Here is an 11,935-nt window from a genome sequence, read left to right on the forward strand (position 1 = left end):
TTGCGTGACTGCAGTATGGCTAAAAATATGTGGCATAGGATCGGCTTTTTCTTCTCAATCTTTTTTTCTCGATCTATAACTTACAGAATTGGTTTGTTTTAAATGTTAAGAAGGATGATTTCCTTGTCTGCTGTGTGGTGGATTTGGCGAAGCCGCAACAATGACATTTTCAATTCTGATCAACCTTGGTCTCCAACTAAGCTTCAAATCCTTATATATAATTCTTGTCAAGATTTCAACAAATCAGTTCATGCCCGAGAAGTTGGTGCCCCTCCTTCTTTGTTGATTGATTGGGTAGTTCCACCAGTGAATAAGTTCAAGATAAACTATGATGCCAGTTTTATGGGAGATATTGGTTCAACGGGTTTTGGTTGTATTATCAAAAATTTAGTTGGTGAGTGCGTGAAATGTTGTGTTGGTCCTCTTCCATCTAGTTCAGTTCTTAGAGGGGAGCTTTTTGCTATTTGATGGGATTTTGACTATGGCTTGGGAGATAGGTCTTCGTGATGTCATTTGTGAAACGGATTGTCTCGTGACTATTCTTCTTATACAAGCTACAAATACCTGCGTTCATGCCTTAGATAAATATATTATGGGTAAAGTATGAAATTGGTCTTCTACGTTTGTGTGTAATTCTCTTTTGTTCTTTAAGATTTAAAGTGTCCTATTTAAATGTAAAAAAGTTTCATTTAGCTTCAATTTAGTCTCATCGTGAGATCAAAGTTAAATAATTAATAGAATGTTCTACATGACAATAGTATAAAAATAATGTTGATAATTTGGAGAACAAGTACAAGCTCTAAAGGCACAAAATCAACTATGGATGCATCAATACATTTATTTATCATTCACCTTAGTTCTATAGAAAATATTTTATTTAAATTGTAAGAAGAATGATAAATAAATGTATTGATGTATTTACGGTTGATTTTGTGTCTCTAAAGTTTGTACTTGTTCTTCAGATTATTGATATTGTTCTATGCTAGTGTCATGTAGGACATCCTATTAATTATTTAACTTTAACCTCACGTTAAGCTAAATAAAATTTTTTTAGATTCAAATAGAACATTTTAAACTTTAAAGACCAAAACATGATTAATCCTAAATAAATAAATATAGGAGATCAATTTAATACTTTACCTATAACATATAGAAAAAAATCAACATATATTAGTTAGAGACCGGCGTGCTTTTCTTAATTCGGTTGTGTGTTAATGTGTCCTGCTAATATTGTTGCTAACTCCTTAACCAAAGAAGCTACAAGGCATAATGAATCTTATAAGGAACGGACTACCGCTGAGGATATTAGAAGGCTAATTCAAGATGATTTAAAAAACTTTCAACTTCTTAGTTGAGGGGTTTGCTATTTTTTTTTTCTATTCTTTATCAAACACAAAGAAAAAAAAAGACTTGGTTTATAAAAAAAATTTTATGCGTAGTATTACTCAAAAAAATATCTCATTTTTTTGTAAGATGAGTTGGATAACCCCATTCATACTTTTCAATATTTTTCTTTTTCGGATGTACTAAGATTTCCCATTCATTATTTGATGTTACCCAAGTTTTGGAGCCGGGCGTGGTTACTTTTTTATTTTTTTTTTCCCCTTACCTTGTAGCAAGTCTTTGATGAGAAATTTATTTGATTAGAACAAAAATAAAAAAAGGATATTCAATGCGAGCGCCTGACTGTTGGGGGGGCCAGGCCCATAGTACTCCATAAACCCTAGTTAGAGTCTGAGAGTGGCATATATATACCGCAGAAAGACACAAAATTAGGGTTTGTGTTTGTGATCTCTAGAGAACCAACAATGGCGTCCAAGAGAGGTGCCTGTCCTCTACTTATTCAATTCTTCTCTAAATCCAACTAACCTTCATTTTCTACTAATTCACAATTTGATTCTTTTCTATTTTGTTGTTCGATTTCTGTTCAGGTCGCGGTGGAAATGCGGGTAACAAGTTCAGGATGTCGCTCGGTCTTCCGGTGGCGGCTACGGTGAACTGCGCCGACAACACTGGTGCCAAGAACCTCTACATCATCTCCGTTAAGGGGATCAAGGGCCGCCTTAACCGTTTGCCTTCCGCTTGCGTCGGCGACATGGTGATGGCCACCGTCAAGAAGGGGAAGCCTGATCTCCGTAAGAAGGTGCTGCCAGCTGTCATCGTCCGCCAGCGCAAGCCCTTCCGCCGAAAGGACGGTGTTTACATGTACTTCGAAGGTCATAACAATAAAGTCCCTTCGCTTCTTTTATTTGCTTCAGTCATGTTATATTCTTTTATTTTTAGCTTTAATGTGGATTCATCTTTGATTTTGGTTTGATCATTATAGGTTAGCCTCTGATTATGGTTATTATTTTTTATTACTGATTATTGTTGATTAGGATTAGCATTTTATTTGTGTACTAACTTAACTATTTTTATGTTTGGAAAAATGGTTTTTGATTGGGGTTTTTTGAATTGTGCAGATAATGCTGGAGTAATTGTGAATCCCAAGGGTGAAATGAAAGGTAAATTATTTCAATTGTTTTTTTCCTTTCTGCTTTTAATTTGACAATAATGGTGAAGAAATGTTTGTGAGCTTGTTCCTTTAAGAAAAATGAACTAGCTGTTGTATTGGATTATGATGTTACATTATTTTCTCTACATGTTTTTAAATTTATAAGCGGTTCTTTGTGTTGTGAATTTGTGGTTGTGGTTTTGATTTGTTGTCATTGTTGTTATTGTAGGTTCGGCTATCACTGGTCCAATTGGAAAGGAGTGTGCTGATCTATGGCCTAGGATTGCAAGCGCAGCCAATGCCATTGTTTGAGTTTGATTTCTAGCAATTATATATGTTAAAGTTTCTGCTTGTTAAAGAAGCCTCCGATTTTGGTTTTAGCTTCAGCTGTACTGAATGTGATAGAGATTTATATTATTATAACTTATGTGAGAAACTTTTTATGGCATTAAGTGGTAGTTTTAAAGTTGTGTTTTTCTTTGTTTTTTATTTTATTTTTATTCACTCTATTTGTTGGGATTCATGAGTATCTGGGTCTATCAATTTAGTTTTATGATAATCCTATGAATGGGTACCTGTTTAGTGTGGGGGAGTAGTAGTGATTTTAAAGGTTTAAATTTTGACTGTCCTCATTCATAGGATATGAAACACTTAATTCGAGTGTCTGCCTGGCACTCAATGTTGCTAATTGGTTTCTTTGCGTTGAATAGTTCAAGTCTTAAACACTCCCCCAACAAAAAAAATCATTTTGTTAGTCTGTAATGCTGGACCAGTGTGTAATTTAAGAGGATTCTCACTACTCATTTTAATGCTGAAATGTTCTGGTGAATGTTCACCCTATTAACTATTCAGGTGGATATTTGAGATCCAGCTTTTAGGAAAAAAGTGTTTTAATGGACTATGAAAACGGCACAACCACAGTCACTGGTGTCTGTCACCAAGCACAGCACTGCGATCACTGTTGAGTTGCCATGACCAAATGTGATCACATTCATACTTTTGAAGTAGTGGAGAATAGCAAAAATGCAAGAGTGGAGAATATCGATAAATTTTTTTTTAAAGCATCTCCAAAGAAGCAAGAGGAACTTGAGAGGAAATCTTCCATCAGCACCATCTCCACTTATTGCTAATCAATAATCATCCTCCTATCTGTTGTTTCCCTTGAATATTGTTTTTCTTATTATAAAGTGGATCCATAATATATTATCTATTAAAAAAATCAAAATAACAAATAAATAAAGTCATGTGATGAAATATATTTGGAATGTTTGGCATCATTTTCGTACTTTATTGTACTTTGTTTCGTCTTCGATCAATCAGTTTGTCATTTAGAAAGTGTCCATGAATTTGATTTACTAGTGGATAATCTCAAACTTTGCATGGAATAAAATACTAATGTCGTCTCTATTCATATTCAGTTTCTGAATTAAAATTTTGGGTTGCTGCATGCACAAGACAGAATTCAAATCCCCGACACTTGCGAGTGAGCTGACCACTCGACCAACTCAAATTGGTTTACTATTACTATGTTACTAACAACATTTCTATCAACTTCTGCTAAGTTTTGTTTATAGCGATATTTTATGGAAGTGTCTTTGTAGATGTGTCTAATAAAAATATTTTTTTATGACTGTATTTAATAAAAGTGTCTTTATAATTATATTTTTGGATGTGTTTCTTTATATATATATTTAAAATATAATAATTAATTATTATTGACAATAAATTAACAGACAATATATTGGTATTCTATACTTTTCCTTAAAATTTTGTTACCATGGGCATTTTCTCTTATGGTATCTAATAAGCTATTATTTATTTTTTTTGGAAAATGCTATGCTATAGATCAATAAAAATATCTATACCTATAGAAATGAAATAACGTGTTAATTCTTTAAGTGACAAGTGATCACTTATTGTTTTTGGTTGGTCAAAGTTGTCATACCCTTGATTAACAACGGACATTACTTTCAGTAATTTGTCTGCTTGAAATATAATTAATTTTTTTGTTTTTATAATTATTTCTTTTTTATTCAAATATCACAAAATGAAAATTTGTCTTGACCAGAATACTGTATCGCTCTCCTCTCAGATTAAACAACCCTTCTTCTGTTCTTTCATTTTTTGCTTGTTATGTTATTAATATTCTATCTATTATAAGCATTTCGAATTTAAAATTTTATTTAGAAAATAATTCTAATATTCAAGTAAAATAGCATTTTATGCGATATAAAACAATCATTTAAAATATAGAAGGATTTTAGTTGAGAGGAATTCAGACATGAACGTCAGAACGTATTGTGATTTGAAAAGAGATGACCAGGTTTAGGATTTATCTATTTATTTATTTATTTTTGGCAAAAAATAAAGACCTTCCAATACATTTTTGTTTATTTTTCTTTTTTATTTTATTCAAGTGAAAAATCCAAATTTAATAATTATTAACATAAAATCCTAAACTTAAGCACGTTCTTATTATTTCTACGAAAAGAAAAAAAAAAACTAGTTTCCCAACAAATTCTAATACTATATGTTTATATTATGATTTTTTTTTTTTTTTCATAACCCATCACTATTTTAAAATGCCTTACTCTAAGTTTTAAGTGATTGCTTTATGCCATATAAAATTTTATTTTACTTAAAATGAGAATTATTTTCTAAACAATTATAATATACATAATATTAATAACATAAATTGAGAAAAATGAAAGAAGCGAAGAAAGAAGGCATGTCAGTCTAAATAGGGATATTTTCAAAATGAGGTATTCCTTTCTATTACATGCGAAACAATGCCAAAATTTCTGATAGAAGAAATCACAGAATGAAACGCAAAAACTAAACTGCAAGAAAATATGCTCCAATTCCATAGTTAAACAATAAGAAGGGAGCAACGTTAAATCTAGAATTGTGCCTCCTTTTAAATTTTATTTCGTCCAGATAAAGAAAAGAGTTCAAGTTGGAGGTGTTGTACATAGTAGATAGTACAAGAAATTTGGACTGTTTGGACTATAGGAGGGTGGTAAGACTTATCTGAACTGTACACTAGAATCTCACACTGACCAAGGTATCAAATGTGGATTACCAAAACTTTTTATCATTTTTCAGCTAAATTAAAAGTAAACATGCAAGTCCTTATTGAACAAAACAGGACAGGAAGATCTCGTTAAGTTACGGAGCTCTAGATATCAATCAGACTAGCCTTCCTTACTTAAAATAGAATCTTTAATGAATCAGTATCGTCTTTTCTCAGTTCAATGCTGATTCAACAGATCACATTGCCTCACTCATCTGTCCTCGGACGCTTTGGGGGATGACCACTATCTTCACTTTCAGAAGCAAGTTGCTTAGGATCTTCGGGAGCATCTTGCTTCCCATTCACTTCCAGGGATTTTTTCTCAGCCGTGGCATTGCCATTAGCTTGATGAGGCCCTGAACTGCAAAGGTCCACTGGGGTGGCTTCCATTTCACTTTTGGCAGGTGAATCTTTCATGGCATCAGAGGACACTCCAGATGTACTATCAATGGCAGATGATGATGCCTTGAATGGTTCAATGCCACCAGATTTGCATTGCTTCTCAAACATCATCTGGAGATACCTTCCTTGTTCTTCTATACGTAACTGTAGATTTCTTTGAATCTGATGCAAAAGGAAGGGGGAGAAAACTGTATCAGCTAAGGCAAAAAAGGACATTATAAATGTAAGAGAAATAAGTGTAGAGTCGTGACAGTTCATCAAAGAGATTTAACAAAAACATAAATTCTATAGGCATATTTGCTGATTACCAAATTCCACATGGCTAAATATAATAACAATATTTTGTTACTCTTAAATCAAGGAAAACGGAATATAAGAATCAAAAGGAGTTCAAAGGCCTTGAAAAATGTCCCATGCATTGTTAGTAGCAGTAAAAAGGAAAGAGAAACAACTGAGATGCTGACCTCCTTTTGCAGTGTAAGATACTTCCGTAACTATTTTGTAAGCTATTTTAGACTAATCAGAGATTACTGAATGTGTCTGTTTGACTTGGAGTTTATATATGTTCAGTGTATTTGTTTACGGTGAAATTCAACTAATTTTACCAATACATAAATTCCTCCTTAACTTCTATGGAATGGCTGGGTTGCTCTTATGAGCTGATGTATTTTGTTTGCCCTTACTATTTGCAGCTTCTGGAGGATTTATAACTATTAAGTAATTGTTGGTCCTTTCTTTATGCTATAATTTCCTATCAACAAGCTCACAAACCTCACTTGAAGTTCATTTCAAAACTAGCAACTCTTAAACTGTTATTCTCACTAATTCCACTTAGCTATAAATGATGAAATTCTATAGTATTGCAACAGAAATAAAGCTTGCAAACAACCTCCTTAAAACTTGTCTTAGCCATGTAACAATTCACCAAACATATTCTACTGTAGATTCCCAAATAAAGGAAGCACATACCTCAAGCTGCTCGTGCAAGCGCTTCTGAACCTCCATCTGCATTCGCAGAGCTTCAGTGATTTCAATACCACTGTACAACACAATGATGAAGTCAGAAAAAAAAAATTCGTGTCTGTTCATGGAAAATGACCTAATATTTAAAATCTATGGATATTGCTTTAATTAGCAACATCAGATTGCATTAGAGAACAAAACGTTGTGTAACAATTGATGCATCAATAGTCACAAGAACCCAGAAATACTACATAACAGAAGTAACATAAAATAGCAGTAGATAATTAACTTACATTTTTAAATCTAGAGATGGCATATAATTAACTTACATTTTTAAATCTAGAGATGGCATCTCTTCAATGTCACAAAAACACAGCAATATTACATAACAAAAGGTACTTAAAATAGCAGTAAATAATTAACTTACGTCTTCAAATCTAAAGATGGCATCTCTTCAATGGTACCTAGTTTTTTCTCAGAAGATCCTGTGAACACAATGTAAACTGTCAACCAATAGCCCATTATCTAACTACATATACAAAGAAAATGCTACAGATTTCAAGGAAGCGACTTAAGACACAGTACTTCCGGTTATCAAATGCAAAACCAAAGATCAGTAATAGATTTCACAGAGCTAAGGTTTCACAAGATTACCAATATACAAGATTGACCTAAAATTGATTTTTTTAAGGAAATAATAGAACTACATACTAGTACTTTTGTAGTTATATAATATCAAAACTCTACTTCTTTTCGGTTTTCGCATAAAAGTATAAAATAGAAAAGTGGATTTATATGCATGTTAATGCTCAATAAGATACTCAAATCTACTTCATGTAGCCTAGAATTTTCACCCAATTTCCATACACACACACACACATATATATATGGAAATGGAAGATAGCATATGGATATGGTTTAATAGTTTGCCTTTAGAAACTTCAAAACATATTTATGCAAACTGTAGGATAATATGCAGTGGAAACTTGCATTTAAACAGAAGGATAAAACGGAAGAGAAAAATTGACACCAAGAATAGAAGGAGAATCAATTAAAACATATAATCATTTTATACAAAGTGTTGAGCCATTTACACCAATGTAATGCTTTAGACTCTTACCCCATCCAATAACTTCTTATATAATGTGATTCTTTTTCTTCCTTTTTCTTCAGCATATTTTATGTGAATTTCAAAACTTTTGGATCAAGAGCAAACAAATTTCCAGTAAATTTTGCAAAAAGTTTGATAAAGTCATCCTAACAAATATACAAAGTTATATTAATACAATGCATATTTTATGTACCTTCAGATGACTCTGGTCTATATCTAGCTGTCCTGTATTTCTGCATTTCATAGAGCAATTAATTTCATAAAAGACATGTAACAAAACAAACTTAGAAAGATAAAGCAAATTGCACATACCTGTAAGTGGCTTTTAACATGGTATATAGTTAGTCCTTCAACTTTCATGAGTTTCAGCACGCCCTTAGGAGTAGCTCCTGCAAAAAGAAAACAGGAAAAAAAGAATGATCAAGAAAATGAACAAACCAAAGCCCTTAATTAGCAAAGTAGAGAAAGAGGGCTGGACTTACTTTCACTCCCACCTAGTTGATTGACAGCATCCACAAAGGCCTCATGAAGCTCAGGTGTCCAACGCATCCGGGGCTTGGCAGGTGCAGAATTTGCTGAGGAAGATGGCGTGGCACCCACATGATTTTCTCCAGATGAAGCAGGTAGTTGTTGATGGCCTGCTGGAAATTGTGAAGATGATTTTGGAACCTGGAACACCACCTAAAACAACAAAATGAAGTCAATACATTCCTAAAACCGTTAAGCTAATATAAATTTGAGGAATAAAAAAGTCTAACCTTTGGTTCAAGATCTTGAATGTTGTCAACAAGAATATCATTCCAATTAGAAGTCAAAGTGTCATCGTCACTGATTAGCTGGTCAGCCCACTCCTGCCAATTATTTTGCTTAGAATAATCCTCAGATGCCATAATATTGCAGGCACTGCTTTCTACTTGACTGCTGTCAATGGGGTTACTAGTGGGCAAATCAAGAAAGCTATTCAGGGAATCTGCATGCCAGGAAGCACTGTTTCCTTTGGAATAATGGGTTGGTGTCGTCGAAGGTATTGGTCCATTATTTGAAGAATAAGGTAATGGCAACGAAGCAATGTTACCGAATGTCGGTGACAAAAAATGAGTATTTTTAGATTGTTTATCATGAGGTGAAAGGGATGAATGATGAAGATCGGTTGAATATCCCGGAGAAGAAGAAAACATAGGCCCAACTACTCCACTAGAACTTGAATGAGTAAAAGGTCTTGTTGTAAGCTCATTTTCTACAAAAGCAGGCTGTGAATCAGATAATTTGGAGTATGTATCTTCTAGAGACGGTGGAAGGCCGGCCAACGAGGAAGGAAGTGCTCCTGACATCCCCATGTTATTGAGTTGCTTTGCAGGGTGTGCTTTCATTGTTTTCCTACATTGTTAATTGAAAGATAAAAGTGTCAATTATCCCAGTCAACTAATGTAAGCACAGGCCTCAGGTCTTCCATAGGATTATAATGCTCACCAGAAAAATACTACACAAATTGCTTTCTGTTCTTGACGCCCAGACTAGACAAGTTGTCATCAATGTTCACGCTGATTAAGACAAAAAATTCTTCAGTCTCCAGCATGAAAACTTATTAATCACAAGTCTTAACTTTATAGAAGGAAAATAATGTACAAAGACCCTAAACCATCATCATAGCTGTTATGATCCAAAACTCAAAAGCTGCATGCAAGATATATATGCAATGCCTAATAATACTTCGTAGTCAATTAGGTATACTCGTCAGACGTCACAATTTAGTCCAGAAATCATCACATGGCGCAGCCCCTTTTTTCTTTTATCAAGCAATATACATAATCAAATATATTCAAAATTATCCTAAGGTTTACTATTATGCAGTTTACCATTAATCAATATAGAAAACATCAGTTTAAGGTTTTCCAGGAAAACAAAAAGGTCAAAGTGAGCAGTTGGGTTAAGCCAAAAAAAAAAAAGAAAAAAGAAAAGGAAAAGCACACACAGACACAAGTATATACTATCCCGATAATAAACACAAACCCGTTGTGGAAACACAAAACCCAATGGACCAGTGACTGCTGTGCATAAAGCCACAGTTCACACATAAATTCGCATATGAATTCTCTTTCAAAATTATCCCAACGCAAATCTTTTGTTTGGTTTTTGTTTTTTTTTTTTTTTGGGGGGGGGGGGGGGGGGGTTGGTAAATTGCCACCCCCGATCAACTATGAAATACAAATTACTGCATTTACTTCTTCTCAGTATTCCAACAGAGACTGGAAGAAGGAAGGGAGCTGAACCAAGTCTTAGGAGAACGTTCAAATTTGATGAAATTTGGTGATCCTTTAAAAGAGAGTTTTTTCTCCTTTTTTTCAATTAAAACAAACAAAAGCCATGACTATCATCGTGCAACAAGAACCATGTTTTGACAACTAAACATCCAACAGTAGTATGAGCATATAACAATCTCATGGTTCAGAACTCAAGCTCAAACTAAGGTTTTACTTCACATCACAAACAAAAACACTAATTAACAACGTTAAGCTTAAAAAAAAAAAAAAACTTATTTTCCTCTCTCCATGTAAGTAAGCACGAAACTTACGAAGAAAAAGATGCTGAAAAATCTATTGAATTAACCTTTAAAAAAAACTGATAAACAATGAACTGTTTAATAAGCAATAGAGAGTTGGTAGAGGGAGAAGAAAATGAAAGCTAAAGGGAATAGGTGAAAAGAAGAAAAGTGAATCAATTGCGAATTGGACCGCAACAAACATTGAAAAAGAGGAATTAATTGCATGAAATGAAAATCTAACCTCGAAGCGAAGAAAAACGTAGGGTTTCGGTTTCGGTTTCGGTTTCAGTTAATTAGCGGATTGGAGGCGCAGAGAGAGGTGGTTTTTGAATTCCGTCAGCGGCAGCGGCAAGCTAAGTTAGCGGAGCCACCCGAAAGGCGAAGAATTGCGATTTGCGAGTAAAAGAATGGAACGAATGCGTCTCCATCTCTTGGGAATACCCACCGTGCCTCTCCCACGCGCCAATCCCCGCGCGTGTGTTGACGTGGACGTGTTTGTGATTGGTGATTCACTCACATTCCCCTCACTAAGCTTCAAAAAGAATTCCCCAAACTAACTAACTATCTTTCTGTCTATCATTCATTCATTCATTCTAATAAAGGGTGCCATTCATGTACTACAATTCTTACTCTTACTAACATAATTAGAATAATCTAAAATATAAATATATATTATATCAAATAATTAGTTCAGTTATCTGTTTAAATAAAGAGGAAGTATAGGGAGTCAATGGAATATTTGTATAATATGTATAATGGAGGTTTAGAGATGTCCGAATTATTATTAGAGATATAACTATTAGTGTAGCTTTTGGGATGAGTGGTATCATGACATGGTATCAGAATCCGGAAGGTCAATAATTCGATTCTTAGTAAACCCCAAAATAATTTAAGTATCACTTAAATTTATGAAAATTAGTAAAAAAATAAAAAATATAAATTTATTGTATTTCAAGTAGTATATTTATGATGAACAATTACTAAAATGTAAAATTAAAACATTATATTAAATAAATTAAGAGATTTTTATTTTATCTTTAACATTTTATTAAAAATAAAAAAATGTTTTCTACTATTTTATTTTTTCTTTTAAATCTTATAAATAAAAAATATTGAAAAATAAAAATATAAATAAAATAAGTCTTGAGTTCTTAACTTTTATCAATATTAGCTGCTATTGTTATGACTCAAATTGAGTAAATAATTATGTTTTGGATTTGACTCTGCCTCAAGTCATAACGGTTATTTACCAATTTGACTCTTTTTTTTTTTTTGTCAAAATCTAGAAATTCAACTGTAATATCTGCTATTAAATATATCTGCAACCATGTGACTAACTTGCTTTAATAC

At 33.2% G+C, this 11,935-nt stretch overlaps 2 protein-coding genes across 3 annotated transcripts; one reads left to right on the forward strand and one right to left on the reverse strand.

Annotated features, from left to right (window-relative positions):
* Positions 1-1,632: 1,632 nt before the first annotated feature.
* On the forward strand, positions 1,633-2,960 carry LOC130932801 (60S ribosomal protein L23). The gene is made up of 4 exons (XM_057862216.1): positions 1,633-1,824; positions 1,932-2,216; positions 2,463-2,504; positions 2,724-2,960. Exons 1-4 carry the CDS (start codon positions 1,809-1,811, stop codon positions 2,804-2,806), a joined length of 426 nt encoding a protein of 141 aa, XP_057718199.1. The 5' UTR covers positions 1,633-1,808; the 3' UTR covers positions 2,807-2,960.
* Positions 2,961-5,363: 2,403 nt separating this feature from the next.
* LOC130935807 (protein PHOSPHATE STARVATION RESPONSE 1-like) lies at positions 5,364-11,150 on the reverse strand. 2 transcript variants are annotated; one of them, XM_057865711.1, is made up of 9 exons: positions 10,827-11,150; positions 9,514-9,584; positions 8,802-9,420; positions 8,526-8,712; positions 8,356-8,432; positions 8,237-8,276; positions 7,360-7,417; positions 6,939-7,008; positions 5,364-6,131 (listed from the first exon to the last, which is right to left on the reverse strand). In XM_057865711.1, the coding sequence occupies exons 3-9, from the start codon at positions 9,411-9,413 to the stop codon at positions 5,775-5,777; spliced, it is 1,401 nt and encodes a 466-aa protein (XP_057721694.1). In that variant the 5' UTR covers positions 9,414-9,420; positions 9,514-9,584; positions 10,827-11,150; the 3' UTR covers positions 5,364-5,774. The 2 variants fall into 2 exon arrangements, with proteins under 2 accessions (XP_057721694.1, XP_057721693.1); XM_057865710.1 differs by having other exon boundaries at positions 8,526-8,724; positions 10,827-11,147.
* Between the last annotated feature and the right edge of the window lie 785 nt (positions 11,151-11,935).

This window comes from Arachis stenosperma, chromosome 6, assembly GCF_014773155.1.
Source record: "Arachis stenosperma cultivar V10309 chromosome 6, arast.V10309.gnm1.PFL2, whole genome shotgun sequence".
Classification (NCBI taxonomy): domain Eukaryota; kingdom Viridiplantae; phylum Streptophyta; class Magnoliopsida; order Fabales; family Fabaceae; genus Arachis; species Arachis stenosperma.